Raw genomic sequence first — 20,081 nt, forward strand, 5'->3', positions numbered from 1 at the left:
ACTACAAGAGTTTTTCATTGATATTACCTGCTATTGGAAATTCATTTCCTCCAGTGTACTGATGGATAAAGTGAACACAGAAAATCTGTCTGAAGTTTGCACTCCCACCGAGCTTTACCTGAGCCCTTTGCTGTTAAACCTGATACTTAACAAGGCTGGGCAGGAGTAGGAGTGACTTTCCTGGGAGAACCTAATCTTTCATCACCATACAGCCCTGTGCATACATCTCTCTTTGGCCCACCACATATCAGCTAACCCACTTGAAATCACAGCTTTTTCCCTCTGTGTTTTTTTCCTATGACTTTATGAAGTCAGGGGCAGCAGTCAGGGGGAGCAGCCTATTTGATAAATCTGCAGTTTCTCTCCTCAAGCATCAAGGTGAAGGATGCTGGCTCTTGCTTGCTCACTGTGCTCTCTGCAGAAAAAGTTAACTGCATCAGAACGGGGCACCTGGGCTCTGCCAAAGCCTTCTGAACACTGAAAAGCAAAAGGGTCCTGGTGAGAACTCATTTAAAAGTGATCAGGATATAGAGAACTAAGATAGGCTGCCACCTGAAAAGGTAATATATGTGGGAGTAGGTTAAGCTAAAAATAATATGTAAGTTCTTTTTAACCATATTGTGTGCATCTTTAAAATGAAGCCAAACTTGAGCAGAGATGTATCTTTGGTTGACATTATTAAATGGAATCTTTTAATAACTCCAGGTCATGCACAGTATCATTCATTCAGTTAACATCAAAGTAGTTGGAGCTTTCAATTTTTTCTATAAATAATCCTTAGCAATGAGTGAGGCTTTTAGATGTCAGCAAACGAGAAAAATCACAAATCTGTTCTGTGTACTGCACTAAAATAATTATGATGATAAAAATAATAATAATAGATATAAGCAGCAAAGAAAAACAAGACTGTATTGCCATCTTGGGGTTTCTGATGACAAAGCAAGCCTTTAGTTTTGTTGTCAAAATTTAACCATGCAGTTAAATGCATCACATTCTCTCCTGTGATAAAAAATATGCAAACTAAAAAAAAAACCTATAAAAAACACCCCACAACATAAATTTAGTGTCCTTGAAGTAGACAGTACTAAGTGAGAGAACAGAAGTTTCAGTCTGCTCTGGTTTACATACACATACCTGTATTCCAGTATTTACATCCATGCATACTAGCATTTGGTTATATTTTTGGCATGAGAGACTGATTTAGTGTGTACAGCTGTTGGCACTTACTGTTAAGCCTTTATGATGCTTTAAACTCCATTTCAGGCAGAGATTTAGCTCCTGTTCAACTTCAAAGCTAGCAAATATGCTTATATTTTAGCTAGCATTGCTGCTACCACCCAGAAAATGCACTGATAAGTTAACTCAGAGAAAGTTCCAGGAATGAGTGTAAATGCTGAGATCTTGTTAGTTCATCTTGAAGGTGTTTTTTCCAGCATCTCTATGTTTATTGGAGGAAAAGTAAGTCACGTCTTTTGGTGCCAAAATAAACCAGTATTACCCAAACAATTTTCATTTGCAGGAAAAAATAACTGGTTTGGCAATATCTGAGGAATTTCATCTTAGGATCTGGATCTGGGAAATGAGGAAAACATGTTAGTTCCCTACCAATCTGCTTGTGTAGTCTCTGCTTTTTTCCCTTGGAAAATAGGTGGAACCACTGTTCCTCTGGTGCTCCCATGAGGACTGGGCTGAGGTCCTTCCCTGTAGCTCCCTGCTCCTGTCCCTCTGCATGGGGACATTGGCCTTTAAAGAGATGAGCCCCTAAAAGCAGGATGCTGGTGCTGACTTTGTGGGGCCAAGTTTTGCACAGGGGAGTCTGTACTCTGTGGCCTCCTCAGGAAACAACCTGAGTGGTAAAAGACCTCCTAATTTCTTGCTTTCTGTTAGCAAGTGGTGGTGTCAGCAGGATTCTGCTCCTGTAACTCACAAAAAATCACCTTGGTTTGATGCTTGTCAAGAAATACATGCATACTTGTAACAAAACTTTCACATTCCTCACATCCCTAGTAAGATTAAAGAAAAGAAGTCAAACAAGAGAAACAGTAATATGGTGTTACATTCCCTCAAACAGCTGGTTTATAAGTGGACTTGAAGTGATGTAAGAATTCTGTATATGTTGTAGTTACTGTCCTCTTTAACTAACAATGAATTCATATGCTCCAAAGCAAATATCACATACACGAATTGCTATAAGCAAATATCACATACACAAATTGCTATATGTGTGCAATTCAGAGGGTTTAAAATTAGGCCATGTCCTGAAAACTTTGAACTTTCTAAGAGGTAGCCCTATAAGCAGCCCCCTCAAAAAAATAAATTATTTAAATGCACAAAATGAAGGAAGCGCATATGTTTTATAAGAGAGGGGTATTAGAGATGAAATTACATCAGGATATTAACAGAATTATTCAATGCAGTCAACAGTCTCACAGATTTTTTTCTACAAAGTATTCTTTAATTTCAGTGAAATGCCTGCTTATTTCTAACTTTAGACAAATCTATTGCCAGTTTATATTTTAACTATCTCTGCTATACAATTATTTAGAATTATCACCTCTTCCAGTATAACATTTGTCAGACACTTCTGCTACGTTGCAACATTTTTTTTTTCTCTTGAATTTGGGGGTATGGATGCTCTCAATTTTGTTTTATTTGCTCATTAATCTGGAATAGTAATAACAATTTTCTCTGCTCTATCCTTTTAAGCACATCTTTCTCTTCCCTTGGAAACAGCATACTCTTGACGTTTCTAGTCTAGTCTAGCTTCTTTTTCTATGAAGGCCAAAGTTAAAAGCAAAGAATTAATTTCTGTAATCTATCCAATCATTTTAGTGTCTTTTTGCCTTAAAGACACAATTTTTTTCTTGCTCATTGTGAAACTAGAGATTTTCTTGTTGCTACTTATTCCTATGCCATTTATTACATTCTCTAATTTCTGTTATAGCTTCACACTTTCTTAGCTGTTCATCATACACTGATTTTCAGTGTATATTCTTGTTCATACTTCCAAAAATTACTTCCACTCTGACTGTAACTCTTCCCGAAGAGAAAGTTTTAGATAGTTTCTTCCTGAATAGTTATGCTTTTCTCACCCTGCCTTTTCCATAATTAAATGTAAAAGTTTTTCTCACTCTTTCAGAATTTTTTCATGTGAATAAACCTCTTCTATCCATCATTCTTGTATCTAAACTAGTTTTGATTACAAACTAGATTACCCCAATGGTAGTGGATTGTTAGATACAGAACTAATTGTGATGCTTCTAATTAAGGTTTACAAACACTTTGTGTTTTAAGAACAAGCTTTCCATTGCTCTTGGTTATTGGGCTAAAATTTTGTTTATGGATCACAAGCTCTAGGAAATTAACAGTAATAATACATAGGATTTACAAAGTCAAGAATAAAGAAGTAAGAAGGCTTCAGAATCAATACTGTTGGGACACCCTAAAGTGAGACTTTCATGGATCTGCCCTTTAATGAATCTTTAATTGAGGTTGCATGTTGTCTTCAGTGAGGAAACGTCCCTGACTCAGTACTGAAGATGGACTGTACTTTAGAATTTAATTCCTTTTGTGCAAGGGATGCAACTGCTGCCTGCAAAAGAACTGATGATGTGAAATGAGAGAGAAACAGAATAACAAGTGGGTTTGGGAAGCAATTATGGAAATAGGTGTGGACAGAAATTGCTAGAACAGCAAGGCATGCAAGTATCGCTTAGAAATTAGAAGACAAGGGAGAAGAAAGAGATACAAGGTAAGAAGGACCAGGAGAAATAATCAGTAAATGAGGAGAAATACCAGGAAAAACACAGCAGGAAACTCTCAGTGTTAGCCACTTAGCACCACCAATGTCTAAATCCTTACACTTAGGGATGAGGAATTGAGTGAATAGGCCACATTACACCACTCTAATTCTGTTAAAGAGAGCACCATAGATATTGTATGGGCAAGCAGTGTTGCATTGAAAACAATACAAAGGATTTACACAACATAAAAAATGCTGGGCTCTGGAAAAAAAGCAAAGAATGAAATGTATAATGCTGTTTTCATAAACAGTTTCATATTTTACTACTGCTAGATAATATAAGACCAAAATTTTCTTGTTCTGAATGCTTTTTTCTGTTTAGACACAGAGAAATCCTGCCTTTCAAAAACGATGTTTGCATCACAGCTGCTGTGCTTCTGAGCACCTGCAATCCAGCAATTTTGAAATGCTGAAGTAGCAGTTCAGGGGAACAGACAATCAGGTTGTGTCACATAACAGAAACTAAAGCAAATAAGGGTAACATAAAGCAAAACAGGATGAGATCAGCGCTTAAGTAAAGGAATAGTGTACAACATAGGCACAAAAGCAGGACATATTATGACAATTCTGTGGTTTCACTGTAGTAAGAACATTTATTTTCCCAGTTTGAAATTTTCTTAAAATAAATGCTTGCTTTATAATATCATGCAATATTTTCTTAAATGTTAGGGGGGGAGGCTTGTATTTGTAGGTCTGCTACACGGAGATGCTTCAGCTGCACACCAGAGCAAGTGCATGTACCGGAGCAGCTCCAGAGCAGCAGAAGCAGCATTATCAAATACCACTGAGCACACTCTGGTGATTAGGAGTGACTCGAGGCAACACATTCCAAAGAAATGTCACCAGAAACAATTCTTTATTTTAAATTTACCAGTCTCTGCAGATCAGTGAGCTTTAAAGAACTGTTAAACCTGCTGCCCTGCCAATGCTCTGCCGCTTTCTTATTACTCAGTGATAAAGTAAATAAATTGGCAGTATTCATCCTTTTTAAATTGCATGTTACTTAGAATAATGAGATTCCTTTCATCACTAGCCCTCAAAAAAATTCTTGCAAATAATGCAGAGCTTCTTTTAAATTTTATGTCTTGATAAGCTAAATTGTTAAATGCTAGATGCTATGGAATTACATTTGGTGTTCTTTAGAATGAATGCTAATTAACATGTAAATTAGCAATTTAACCCTCTTTAAATTGGAAAAAAACCCATGGGACACCTAATTTCATAGTTGTTAATGATGGTCCAACGACTGTAGAATTTTTCTTAAGCATTTCATTATATAAGGAATTACAAAAGTGTACTATCTGGTTTTGGCATTTAAGACATAGCAATAACCAGAATGTCAGTTAGAGGAAGTGCTTTTCATGAATGCCTGTGTTATTGTTCCTTCTCTTCTTCTCAGATGGTATACTTTTTAATTACTAAAGTTTTAAAAGTAATTTTCCTCGAAGAAGGAATGGTTGATGCAGTGTAATGGATGGCTTATTAAAATAGGCAAGGAATTGTAAGGATTACACTTGTAATGAAACCAAAATGATGATGACAAACCACAGAAAAATACAAAATTACCCCTCAAACCATCATTTTAGATATTAATTTTGTACAATAAATCCTCACTCAGAGCATGAAGGAACACATTCTTCTTCAATTATATTTAGACTAAAGGTCCAGTTAACCTGGTGGAAACTCAGAATCTTTGGTTCAAATAATTTCCCATTGCTTCAAACTTTGCTCCTGTTTAGAATATAGACAAAGATCCCAAAACTAAATGAATTAATTAACATTCTGTTCTGGCTGTTTTAACATGGCAATGATAACTGAAACAAAAACCAAAAAATTGAAACTAAAGACTTTCTGAAACATTCTATTCAAATTAAAAAAAAACAAAAAAGGTTTTAACCAGGTCATACTTCATTATCTTAGTTAATAAAAAGAGTTATCAAAATCAACAGATTACTCTTTTGTTCTGAGTTCTGAAATGCTAATACACACAGAACATAGAAAATTATTTATTTAAATGATCTAGGCATGTAGAACCTAAATATTTATGCTTAGACTATTATTCCCTCTTAACCTTTAGAGCAGCCAGACTGAAGTCATGTCTGTGTTTTTTAGTAAATCAGAAAAATTAAGTTGGGTGTTATTGTCCTTTTAAACACCTCTGTATTCAGGGACTCAGAATTTTTCCATTTTTTAAATACCAGCTATAAAGACAGAAGAAGCAGAATAAATAGAATGTTTTCCATCTACTTCTATGCAAAATGTTGCCATTCATGTGAAATGTGCTCACGATGAGCTAGCAAGATCCTGGCAAGACTGACTGCAGACGTACATCCCATGTCCTGTGCCAGCTTCAGAGCACGGGCAAATATTGCATAATACTGTGTACAGGTCACCTATTTTGCACAGTTGGTTGGAGTTTCTGTGTTAAATCAGTAGATCTGGAATACCTGGGGTCATTTTAAGGTCAGCATCTACAGTGTCTACAAATAGTGAGGAGAGAGAGGCAATCACTGCCAGATGCTATGACTGGCTTTGGTGACTGTGTCCTCGCAAGTGCTTGCAATCATATTTTTGGAATGACTTTTAGAACAGGATATTCAACCGGATTAAGTAACCTGTTCCACAGCATATGCCACGTCTCTACATATCTTATCTGAGGCAGTCCTGTGCTATAATCAGCTTTTTGGGAATACAGCAATTAGCTGTCATAGCAAAATGTTAAATGTTCACAGAAAAATTACATTTCTCTTGGCTTCTGCACAACTTTTGAATTTGCTGATAACTTTCACTCACCTGAAAAAATGATAATACTTTTAATCTCACTTACATACACATAATGTTCATTTTTAAATGCCTGTACCTTCCAAGCAGTAATTAATATGTGAGAATGTAGCTGCACAATTGATTCCTGTGGAGCTTTAAGTGATGCTTATCAGCTAGGTTTGTGTTCAAGGAGCCTTACAATGTGCCTTGTACATCTTTAAGGGGCATTCCTAGCAGAAACAAATATTTTAAAGCAAAATAGAAACATATCTGTGCATCACCAAGACATCAGTAAAAAGGGTGAGATTAGTAAATTATCATCCTTACTTAGTTAAATACAGTAATTAACATATTTTAATGTGTCTCTAAGGGAAAAATAAAGGAGGTAACCCAGACTGATTATCATTTCACATTTTTTACAATTTTATAATAATTAGGTTTTATCATAAGCAATTTAAAAGATGAGAGCTCTTTAATCATCTTCTCAGATTAAATTCCAAGGGAATGAATAGAGAAATGTAGGTGACATGCATGTGAATACCAAACAAATGTACTAATGCAGGTGATGGGACAGTAAAAAATATATATTTCTTGAAAATAAACCAAACCAAATCCAAAACACCTGAACTGTAATTTTTCAGGAAATGTTTTAGAGTAGAATAGTTACAGGAATGTGATAAGATCAAATTATATTTCATACAGAAAGTTTGCACCATTTAGTTTCAAACAATTTGAAATGGTTCATAAAGATTGACCTACTTTACTTCAGCAGTGTTACTTTAGGAAAATACATTTCAAAATTTCTTGTAAGGAATGTAATAATACTTTCATTATATTAATTATAACATAACCACACCTTTTGTTTGTCATTCTTGAGATACAGAAATTTTGAAAACTGCAACTTTGACACATTATGTTGCATTGCTGTTTAGATGCATTAACATTGAGACACTCGATAATTTCATTTTTCATATGAGTTTTCCAAATTTTATTCCCCCACTAAGACTAAAAATTAAAGAAATCCCAGATACTAAAGTTTTCTGCATAGCAGAAATTCTAGTCTTTTAACAAGTGTGTAAGTATACAGGAATTGACAGACACCCCCTGGAACTCTGTGACATACTTTATGCTTATAGTTAGCATTTCTTGGCTTGTTTTCAGCCCTTAGCATGTTGATGGAGTCCAAGTACTGCTTCCTTCAAAAAAAACACCTAAACACTTGTGTTGAAAAGTCACATTCCATTGATGTGTGTTTACACTTTCCATTTAGGATCTGGGGTATTCAACATGGTACTAAATCATTTCTGGCAGAGTATGGCTTGTGCTCTGAACCTGCCCTGGATCTCCCATCTTAGCTCAGATTGTGTGAATATCAAATCATAATTAATTGAGAAACTACAGGGTAAACTAATACCATGTTTGGGGGTAAACCAAAGCAGTTTATTAAGGAACACAATCTCCCCAGGCAGGTGGTCACAGCACCATGCCTAAGAGTTCAAGGGTTTGGACAATGCTCTCAGGCACACAGTGTGAGTCTTGGCGTGTTGGACCCAATCATCCAGCTAAGAATATTCCGTGATTCTGTGATAGCTGCCAATATTTGCATACAAAAATATTGCCTAAAAGGTACAACGTAATTCTCACCTTTCAAAAGGAATCCAGAATATTCAGATTAGTCCCATTTTTACTTCAAAGCAGTACTAATTCTTCTCATAGGCTCATAATGACCATCTTTTCTGAGTTCTGTGTTACTTTTTTATAATTTGATTCTGACTTGCACCAAACATTCCACTCATTGACATAATCTTGGCTCTCAAGAACCATGTCAGATTCTGATTTCCTTCCCATTTTGAAATTTAGCACATCATAATGTCAATTTTCTTGGTTAAAAAAAAATGGGAAAAAAAAATGATATGCTGGCTTTCAGTTTGATGATAATAAGAAATTGGAACAGTACACGTCATACAACAAGTCATAGCCTAACACATCTAAACATGGAGTGCATCAGAAGTATACAGCAATTGTTATAGAAATTTTGTTGTATGCAGGAAAATGAACTAAGTTTTTTCTTATATAGTTATTTTTATTGTTGCAGGAGGTCTCTCTAAAAGCTAAATCCATAATTCATGCAAAAACAATCAAGTTTTCTTTCAGAAATTAAAATTATAACATTTAATCCAGCCGCCCTTCTTCTTCTTGTCTCCAGAACAGTTTCCAGTATTGTTTTAACTCACCTAGTCTAAAAAATATGAAACCACTATCACTATATTGTATCTGCATTGATGCATATTTTAAGATGCTTTCTTTTCATTTCAGTGTATATACTTGCAGTATTTCTCTTTTTTTGAAAGAAATAATTAAAATCCAGGAGTGTAGAAAAGTATGGATTACTGGGATAAAAAACTTGACATAAATAAAAGAGCAACTTTGATTTTTACAGGAATAAAAATTTCATGGGAGAGAGTAGTAAAGCTTGCTTGAAAGGTTCTTTGTGTCAAGTGGTAGGAAAGAATTTGAAAAGGGACCTAGTACCTCAGAAACAGTGAGTGATAGTTCATCATTTGACTCTTAAACATGCTCATGTCTACATGCAAAACTAGATGTGTTTATAGCACCATTTGATGTAAGAGTAAACAAACATTTTCTGGAGCATGGCTAAGGGGATAACATGAAATGTTACCTCCCATAACTCCAGAACATATGAGTGGGTAAGAAAAGTTGTACAGGATTACTCTTATAGAAGTACATCATGTTCATTTCTACTCTCTTTTCAGGGAGCAGTTTCGAGAATACTGTTAAATATTTTAAATTGTGGCATCACAATTGAAGTGGGTCAAGTTTCAGCTCAGTGACATGTAGCACACCAGTAAGTTCAAGTGGACAAAATCCAAATCACAAGCTGCAAATATATTATATTTTAAACACATGGTAATAAAAAGGGAGCTAGATAGGACCAAAATATCTTTGCCTTGATACACTGGAAAATTAGGGCATTCACTCTTCATGGTTTGGTCATCTCTTTCTATGACACACTAAATTTGCTTTAAAAGCACCTTACTGATCTTTTCATATCAGAAAGAAATTCTGTTTAACTGGGAAGAGAGATGGATAAGCCAAGATGGAAGAAAGGAGACTAACATCAAAGGACAGAACACACAATAATAATGTGAAGTAAAATTTGGAAAATAATGAAATAAACGATAAAATATAGTCAAAACAATCTTTTTAAATATCAGTGCTATGTACTGGCATGTGTTCTCAGAAGACTGTCTCTGATAACCAAAGGCTAAACCAGGCCCTTGAACTATTGCCCTTGAAAAAGAAAAACCGCCAACCCCCACCCCCCCAAAAAACCTCCAACATATGTTCATCTTTTTGTGCAAATAAACCAGAAACTGGAACAAAAACTGCCACTCCAATCCCATGATTGAAGAAATTAAAATTAACAGATCTTCCATCTGAATGTGCTGCCTCTGTGGGCCTCCCTTATGACAAGAGCAGCAAAAATACATTTCATCCATATTATGGGTCTCTAAAAATAATAACATATGCATTAAAGCTGATCTTTAATCTATATCTCATTTTTAATCTTTAATCTTTAATCTATATGTCTATATTAGCATTATGATGATCAATACAGGCATACTGGAAATAAAAAAAGAGAATTGTATATAGCAAATGCAAATAAAATATTGTCATATATCTGTATAAACAACAAACTGTAACATAAACTTCATTTAGGAACCTAATTTCATAAAGGTGAATGACCTTGTAAAATGGGCTGGAAGGAGGAAAATCAAACAGAAGGGTGTGGGAGAGAACAAAGAAATTTCAAAGAGCACTTGGCAGATGGTTTAAGAACCCAAATCCCAGAACAGAAAAAGACCAAATAGGTTATAAAGAGCTAATCTCATTTAGAAGGAAAGTCAATTCTCTCTGTCCTAAACTTATAATAAAGGAGAGAAAGGAAAAATGGATGGTAAATACTATAAATCACAAGTGGAAAAATTGGAAAAGAAGTGATGGAGGAAGTAAAAAGGGCAAAAGAAAAATCTGTAGTCATCAGAGGTGAGGGCAAGAAAGTTTCTGGAAATGTATTGAGAACATAAAGAATCTTCTGGTCCAGATTGAAATTATTTACCTGTTAGCAGTGATATTAAAAAGGCTATTCCAGACAGATTTCTGTTCTATACTTGGAACAATGCCAGTTAACTCAGCCACATCCATGATGTTTAGGATGATTGTGAGATACCACTGTCAATACTTAAGAAGGACCTTAAACAACAGGTTCTAGAAATAAATATTTTTTGTCTCAGCTGGTTTAAGTCATAAACTCTCCTAATATTTAATGTTTATTTTTAATGAGTCTCAGAGCACTAGAAGAAAAAGCATCAAGTTAGATGATGCCATGATAGGATTTAAAAAGAATAAACAGGAAAATCTGTCATTCTGACATTAGTGCCAGGGAGAATACTGGCATGACTGATACAGATCTCTATAAAATGTTGAAGAATTTTAATGTAATTCATTTAATTTATTATGGATTATATGAAATAGATCTGTCAAAGTAACTTTTATCAATTATTTTTTCTGGATGTCCCCTATCTTGTGTTAGTGAACAGATTTGATTGGATGATTACAAAATTCCTTCGTGGTCTTTTCTGATTGAGCAAAACTGCAAGGAAATCTCATGTATTAAAGCTCCTTTACTTGGAGCAGGAATTTTTTGTTATGGAATTGCTGCTAGATTCCTGGTTAACTTCAACCATCCTATTCCAGAAGAGCTCAGTCTACTTTGAGCATATTAAAGAGAAATAATATTTTGGTTTAGACTGATTTAAAAAAAGAAAAAAAAAAAGCCACAATCTAAAATATTTTTTATAGCTGGCTTTACATCCTATTAAAAAAGCAATTTTTTACTTCCTTCATATATTTGATGAGGCTTCTTCTTTAACTCCCCCCAGTATCCTTCACACACATTTGCCCAGTTTGTAACTTTTCATCTGAACTTCAGTGGCTGGTGACTATAAGCAAGGCTACATTTATCTCAAGTACATATTAAAATATTCCTTTTTAGTGATGGACTTGTTCTCTTGCAGAGCACTTCAAAGTCACCACGGAGTGGTTTAGTCAACCTTCCTCTATGTAAACTATGAACACAGCACAATAATTTGGAAGAGGTTTATCCTTTATGCTCTGTTGTTGCTCCCCCAGCATTATCATAGTTACTAAGAATCAACCGATTATACAGCTAAATCAAAATTAGGTTTAATTCAGGTGAATGACTTTTTTTTTTTCAATGCCTGTACAAAGAGTTAGTGATGATAATTAAACATATACACCTGTAAGTCATACCAGTGGTTATGATTCAGTCTCCTCTCTGCTCTTTCCAAAATTCACTCAATTTCTCTACGCCTTCATTTATTTATTTGTAAAATGATATCATGGAAAGGATGAAGTTTTGTAAGAAATCTGAGAGCTATCTATGAAAAGTGTTATTTAAAATCCATGTATGGACATTCCAACTGTCATTTTTCTTACTCTGAAAACATTCTGACTGCATTGAAGAAAGTTTGAAGTCAATTTTTTGACTCACCTGTAGAATTCTGGGATAATTTAGACTCTCTTTTCATTAAAATGTAAATGATTTTGTAGTCTGCCTGCTACAGTTAAAACAAAGGAAAAAGAAGTGGTGAGACAGGCTTTAATAACATGTGGAAAGTCTTAAATAATTTTAAAATAAGATTACAATAACTACTGAAATTTTTGAAAGGCAGTAGTCTTGCACAGGATCTGTAATGCCAGTTTGTTTTTAGCTGCTTAAAGGAGAAGGAAAAAGAAATAAAATATATAAGATGATGGTTTTGATCTAAGAAGGGTCCAAACACCCTGACCAGTGAGGTAATATATGAACTTGAAGGGAAGATTCAGACCCTGCCCCAGGTTTTTTATCATTGTAATGTGTTGATTTTTCTGGATAAATGGCTCTGTATTCCAAAGTGACACTAAATACATCTAATCAAAGTACACAGTGTGCAGCCAGCTTGGTGGAGCCTATGACAATATGTTTGCTGTTTGCTGATAGAAACATGAGTGGGCAATAGCTCAGGCTTCCACAGGAGTGAGTTGCCGGCACGCACTGCATGTTCTGTCCTCTTCCCTGTGGAAACAGCCTCCAAATGCATCTCTTTCAACTTTATCTGGGGGATTCTTATGAGAAACACAATTGGATCTTTGAAAATGGAAAGCATCCACAAATGGATGCTTTCATCCAGCAACAGATGAAATCAGTTTAATTAGCAGGAATATTTGCAGGTCTGTTTAAACAGTAAGAGTTTCTCTGAAGACATGAAAAACAAGTCCTCCAAAGGGCCATCTGTAATTTATCCTTCAGGTTAGATCTGTGATCAGCATCTCATTCACTGATAGATGGATTTTCTAGGACATGTCTGAGGACTGAGTTTTCCTCCCTCCTGCTATCATCTCACTCCTTAATCAAATCAGACAAGGATATTTTCTTTTTTGTCTTCTCATTCACTTCCACTACCAATATTAAATCCGTTACAGCTGGCTATAATAGAACATACTCTAACAATAATTACTTGCACACACTTCAAAGAGATCTGTAGCTATTTATGGATAAAACAAATGAAAATTTATCAGCTAGTTTTTGAGCTTCATCTCTTAATGTTAATTCCTGTATATAATAGCTTTTCCAATTTATTTTTAGGATTTTACTTACCGCAGCAAAGACAAATTCCTTCATTGCTGTGTCCTCACTTTCACTTAGCAAGCTAACACTGTAAGCTTTACATTTGGAGTTTAATTATGTTCTCTAGTGACTATCATTCTCATTTGATGGTTTGCAGTGTGAAATCATTTTACAAATAATGCATTTGGTTCCAATGTTAGGGTTACAGGCAAGAGAATAATTACTGAAATTAACATTCCTTTCTCCCTCAATTAACCCTTCTATGGTGAATTTGGTTAGAACCTAATTAAGGAGCCTTTTTGTTGAGTGGGAATAAATCTTTAAAGCAAATCAGGCCCTCAAACACATTAGTTTAAGGACTTCATTTCAAAGAAGACTCTTTAAATATAACAGAAGACATATACCTAATATGGTATATACATTTTTACCTGGGGCTGGAATGCAAAATGAGTAGTTTGGAGGGTGCATTATGAATGATATTCCAGAACAAAAACATTCTAAATGTAATGGGAAAAAATAATTTAATTTATACTAAACTGGCATTTTATAGCCTAATACATAGAAAATTACCTTTTTCTCAAAGATGCCTTTTATTCACATCCATGCAGTTACACTACTTGAAGAAGAAGATTGGCTACTCAGGATAGTTGCAGCAACAATTCTTCTTCCCAGAATCTGAAGGAGTTAACACTGAGAAGCCCTGTAAAATCTATATAATGGCATAGCCCCTGACAGAATACTTAGGAGAAGGTACAGTGTCTCCCAGTGCCATAATCCTATGGTCCTCAAATTGAGAGACTTGCCAGTTAAGAATGAGGCAAAACAGTTGTTGAGTAGCTCAAATTCCTCCTCATTTGTTGTTACCCATTCAACACTCTTGTTTGTTTTCTTTATCTGGCAGTATGCTTTCTTTAACCTTCATTTCTAGCTGACACTCCTGCTCTCCCTATTATTCTTTTCATCCTTTGCCAAGATCAGTTCCAGCTTCACCTTGGCCTTCCTGACTGGTCCTTATGCAGCTGAGCAGCATCGTCATGCTCTTCCCAGGACACCTGTCCCTGCTTTCACTACCTTTCCATTTCCTTCTTGCCTCTTATTTTGACCAGCAGGTCTTGATTCAGCCATGCCATTCTCCTGTCCTCTTACACCAAAGGATTGGTGTAACTTCCTCAAAGATCTGCCAGCTTTGTTCTGCTCCCTGGTCCCAGAGGGCAGTTTCTCTGGTGGGGCTATTGAGTAAAGCCTTGATTCCTCTCACCATGTTGCAGTGATGGCAATTTACTCCTAACTTTCTAGCAGAGCAGTGGGATCCAGCTCCTCTGGTTTGCTGCCCCTGCTGTGTGCATTGGTGTAAAGGCACCTTAGCTGGGAGGTCAGCTGTGTGTCCTTCATAAAGGAACACCCTGTAGAAATTAGGATAGACACCTTTAATAACCTCTGTACACAATGAAAAGAAAGAGGTACTTTTAGTTTTCACTTTATTCCTCTTGTTTTAGACAGCTGCTTTACAAACAGGTGATTAGGTCCCTAAAGTGCTTATTTCTTTCCAGTGGTTATGAAGAAAGGCATCTGAAGTTGATCAGAAGAATAGCAATCCAGGTGAACATTTACCTGCACAGGAAAGAATAGAATTCAGGATCATAACTCTGGATTGAAAGTAAACTCAGTATTGCAAAGGCAGCCAGCAGTGAGTATTCAGGTGCTCATAGGTCAGTGCAAAGCAAGTACTCGCCCAGATAAGTTGCAATTTTAAAAAAGAACAAAACACAAACCCCCCAGACATTAAGACTGGGAAGAAGTTGCTAAATTACAGGTATTTAACCACTGTCATTTGGTGTCTAGCAAAAGTAGGTAGTGAAGATGCAGTTCCATTAACTAATTTAAATCTCTTGGTGATTCGTATCAGAGTTCCAGGAGGAAAAGCATAGATTCAGCAGTTTTTGACTGAGTCTTAGACAGAACAGACAATGGAACTCACAGCAGTTCTACAAGTAAATTTTTCCCTGACAATGAACATTATTTTCCAATCTTCTAATACTCTCTGTGGGTGCTTATAGAAAAAGAGATAGTTTACTTTTAAATATGGAAATATCCACATACAGATGTACAAAAAACTTAGAAAGAATAGAAAATTAGTCTAAAAAAGAAATATAACTGCATGACAACTATATTTGTAGCAGATGAAGGACAGAACACAAGAAAGCTATTAAATAAATCATATTTTATTATGCGTGCCTGTATTTGGATGCCCAGTTAAGTACCTAATTATGTGAAAAATGCAACTGCTGTGTAAAGCAATGTTAATTTTCAAGCACACCTACTGAGCTTAGGGTTGTCATTCAGATATCTGCTCAATTGCTTGCTCTTGTAACCCACCTGCAGAAAATATCTCTGTGCTTGTCAGAAGTCTGGCACAGGTTATTAGTGAGGAAAACCAGGGCTTTGCAGGTTCAGCAGGCAGTCCCATGATCTATCCAACACAGCTGACAAATTTCATTATGACTCCTAACTAGAGCTCTGGCAGTGCAGCTTTGTTTTGTTTTGCTGAGCGGATGTGCAGGGAGAGCCCTTTCTCTCCTCAGATTGGGGAGCTTTGGATTTCTTGGATTTCATCTCCAGTTGATGAGTTCTCTGCTACGCTTACTTACATTTCTTTTTCTTTTCTCTACTTCTCTGACACATGCTGCATGCCATTAGAGAGCAAAAAAGACTGCTGGAACTCCTATTCTTAGTGTTGGTCCATTTGCTTGTTTGATTATCATCCTAACTGTCAAAGAAATGAAGTGGCATTGCTTTGCAGTGCTGCGCTCCATAGTTCTCAGTTTCACGCTGCTCTTTGTTTCCTTGACAGGTAGAAACTGTTTCTGTTTTTCCTCATGAATGCTTTATGTGTGATGCTGAACAGCTCATGGTGACAGCTAAAACATAGCAAGCTGCCCTAAAGGGCATTTCTCAAATGTGTTTCTTTGCCCTTTCTTCACATTGGACATGTTAATAAGGCTCAAGACTACCTGTGTGTTTCTGAGGAAAATAGGATCTTTACAGCTTAAATATCTCCACACTCATGTAAATATTACCTAGGTGAAAGAACATTTGGATTTGTTCTGGGAAGATTCTTTGATTTATTTTTTTTTCAGCTTTGGCTTTTATATATTATTTGGAAAGCTTTTTTCTTGACCCAAAATTGACATTGTTTTACATATTCATCCATTTGACCGTAAGTTGCAGACAATGAGGTTGAGGGAATGGAGTGCTATGTGACTGGCCTGGCAAGGGGCAAATGAATAGTGAGAAAGGGCACATAAAGGGACAGGTAAGAGCTAAACATATAGGGAGCAACCATTTCTCTTCAAGAAGGTGAAGCCTAAGAGCTTTAAAGAGGTCTTTGCAGCTGTCCTATTTTAGAGTCTAGTTCCATGAAGTACTGGATGTTGGGGCTGATACAAGCTTTACAGAGAAACATACAGATTTGACAGACTGTAGATAGTTCTGATGAAATGGTGAAGCTTTCATCAGGCACTAGGCAGCACGATGAGTCTTGCTGGTTGGTGGTGCACCAGTTCCTCAAGCAATGGCCTGGCTTTCTCATCCCCATCCAGCAGAGAGTGTCTGTGCAAAACCATCAGGATGGCTGATGAGAGCCAAAAACCCCTCTTAAGCTCCCTGAGCAGATGACTTGTCAGTCCAGCTCTCCCTGTCTCCAGATCAGTGCTCAAAGGCATATGTCTTGGGATCCAAAATTCTGAGAACAAACAAAAAACTCCTGCTCTTAGTCTCCCAGCACTTATTTTTCTCTCACAGATGTTATCTGACTTTTTAAAAAATTCCATACTTGAAGAACAGCTGATGTGACAGTGGTGAGAGATGCTCACTACAGATTTCCAGCACTCTTCACAGAAAGAACTCACAGACCTTGTATGGCCTGTTTCCACCAAGTGTTTTTCCACACCTCTCTGTCGTATTATGTCTTTGCCACTAACTGGATTCTTTCATCCTAGCTGGACAAAAAAGAACCTGTCATCTCTTTAGATGGTGGTTTTCACCCATTTGCTCTGTCATAATCTGTGGCAAAAGCTGGACCTCTCTCCAGAAAGCAGTTCTCTCATGCATTTATCATTTTCTTGACCTCTACAAGTTGAGGACTCTTTGCCTCCAGCCGTGTTTTCTCAGAAGCATGTTTGCCAGTGTACAGCTCTGTGCTGTGGCTAGGCTGCTCCCCATGCCTGAGCTGCAGAAAGAAGTATTTGCTTTTACAATGTTTGGTCAGCCTTCAATTTATCCTACTGATGCTATTGATCTTCTGGCCCTGCTATAGTGAAACAGCAGCATGAGATGATGGCAGTGATTGGGACGTGGATCTTTTGGTGCTGGTGGACAGTCAAGTAGGCATAGATGCTGAAAGATGAGCAGCAGTTTAAAAATGACAGAGATATCAGAACCTTTCTTCAAATCTACTTTGCAAAAACAGCTCCATGGAAAATTTAGCATTGCATGGTGGTGATACAGTAGTTCTAAATTACACACAGGAGTGCAGCCACCTCTGGACCAAGGGGCAAATGAATGCAGCAGTTTAGTTTCAGTTCTGGTCCTCAAAGCTTCCAATTTGGGCATCTGTCTGAATACACCAGAGCTCCCTCCCAGCTTGCAAACACTTTTTCCCCAAACACTGGAGAAGTGGGGAAGGGGGAAGCGTTTCTGCCATGGAGTATGGAAGCATGGATCTGGACTGAGGAGTTGTAAGGTTGGATGTGACTTGCTGGCTCCTAGAGAGCACAGTGAACTCAAAGACAACTGTTTTTGCAGAGGATGCTGTTGACATTTTCTAGTTTACATCTTCTCCTTTGTTTTTCTTATGTTTTTGGTAGTGCAAAATCAGGCAATAAAAAAATATGTAAAGGCAAAGAATTTTTATCTCTCCAACAGCAATTGCCTGGTTTATAGATGTGTGAGATAATTAAAAAATTATGAAAAAAATTATAAAATAGTTTCTTGATCAAATATTTCACAGTGGTTCTCTCTTTTGAGAAAATAATACAGCCTGAAGAAGGTACAAAACAACAGATAAGCCCCCACACATCTGCGTATACATGTTCAAGTAGAGAACTATAAAATATATTTTACATAGGAGCTCAGAGTTATTCCAGTATATGCCTGTGGATCACATTTCAACACGATGAATTAAATAGGAAAATATTCACCTCACTGAATGGATTCTAGTTTTGTGTCTGTATTTGTCCACAACAGAACATTTTTGTATTTGTCAGAAACCAAAAAAACTGTCATTCATACATAGGCATCTATCAGATGGATGGCAGAGGGCAAATTATGATGGTTTGTTAAGCAAAAATAATGTTTTCAATCTCTTTTCAGTATTATAGTATTTTAAGTATACTTTTATTCTCCATTTACATACCAACTTCACGAAAAGTGAATAAATTGAGTAACAGGAACTCTATCTGTTGTGTACATCTTTAATCCCTTCTGTTCATATTCTTTTCACACAGAGATTGAAAGATTTAAAACAAAGGGAATTTGCTCGAAATGTGGCTTCAAAGTCATGGAAAGATGAGAAGAAACAGGAAAAAGCACTCAAGCGGCTCCACCAGCTTGCAGAGTTACGGAAGCAGTCAGAATGGCAAGTTTTTAAAAATCATATGAGGTTTTATGCCCTCTTTCCTCCCTTCCAGAAGAAATGATATTATTTTTACTCCTACACAAGTAATATACAGAGATTGTGTGTACTGTAACCTGTTTTCAGCTGTCTTCAACTCCAAATGATCCTGTTCTGCAAACCATACATTGAAAACCTCTGCCTTAATTACATGCTGTTTGAAAGTTTGTCATTTTCTCTCCTGTAGATAGTTATTCTCACATCTTCTAAATGGAGTGCTTTGAAGATGCTTTTATAATATCACCACTTTACCTTATCCAAACTTATCTGAAGAGACTAGTATGACTGTCTTAACATTTGATTGTAAGTTATTGGGAGAGGAGAAACCCTTTTTGAATAATTTTTACTACTTTTAAGGTACTGGGATTATTCTTCAGTTTCTCTGTAGGATAATTTGAATGAAAAACAAGTAATTACCTGAATTAAGTTGGTCTAATACTGTTAGCTCTATTGATTAATACCAAGATAGAGGACAAAGATTGCAGTAGTAAACCTTTAAATTTGAGAAATCTCCTTTGTTTAATGACATTAAATGCTTCAGTAGAATGGATTGCCATCAGACCAATTGTTTATAATAATCTATGACCGCAATGAGTTAATTAGATAAATAAACTGGCATTGTTTTAAATTCATCTGAAGACTACTGTATCCTGGAAATAACATTCAGAGTTTATTACAAACTCATTTTGGCCTATGTAATTGCTTTTGAGCAATCTGCTGAAATATAACAGTTTAGTGCTAATATATCACTTTTATCATTACGACTCCATTTTCATACAAATGTGCTGAAGCAAATGTAACTGCCTGTGGGAAGCTTCCTTCATGCCCACACACTTGAAGATGTAGCCTCAGATAGAGCAATAATATCAGTGGTAACAGGAATGCCAGAACGAATCAAGGAGGGAAAGAGCAGGTTTGCTTTTAGAAAGAGCCAGGAGTCCATAATATTGTGCATAGAGTATGGAAGGGAAGAGGTTGCTATTCCTCCCTGTGATCACTGATAGGCTCAGGGGAGGCTGAGTGCAGGGATTTTGGCAGAGGGGTGGCACTCCCAATTGCTCAGGAGAGACAGAATGTCAGCCTCTGTAAGGAGAAGTCCACACACAGACAATTGTTACCATCCCTGAGTGCTG

The 20,081-nt window shown here is 36.4% G+C and overlaps 1 protein-coding gene across 1 annotated transcript in view; it reads left to right on the forward strand.

Moving 5' to 3' along the window:
- ZNF804B (zinc finger protein 804B) overlaps positions 1-20,081 on the forward strand; it is a 223,255-nt gene that overhangs the window by 194,222 nt on the left and 8,952 nt on the right. Inside the window, exon 3 of the mRNA XM_059842797.1 lies at positions 18,782-18,912. Coding sequence (XP_059698780.1) covers positions 18,782-18,912 — 131 coding nt within the window. The remainder of the gene's footprint in view (positions 1-18,781; positions 18,913-20,081) is intronic.

The sequence above is a fragment of the Haemorhous mexicanus genome, chromosome 1 (assembly GCF_027477595.1).
Source record: "Haemorhous mexicanus isolate bHaeMex1 chromosome 1, bHaeMex1.pri, whole genome shotgun sequence".
NCBI classification, from domain to species: domain Eukaryota; kingdom Metazoa; phylum Chordata; class Aves; order Passeriformes; family Fringillidae; genus Haemorhous; species Haemorhous mexicanus.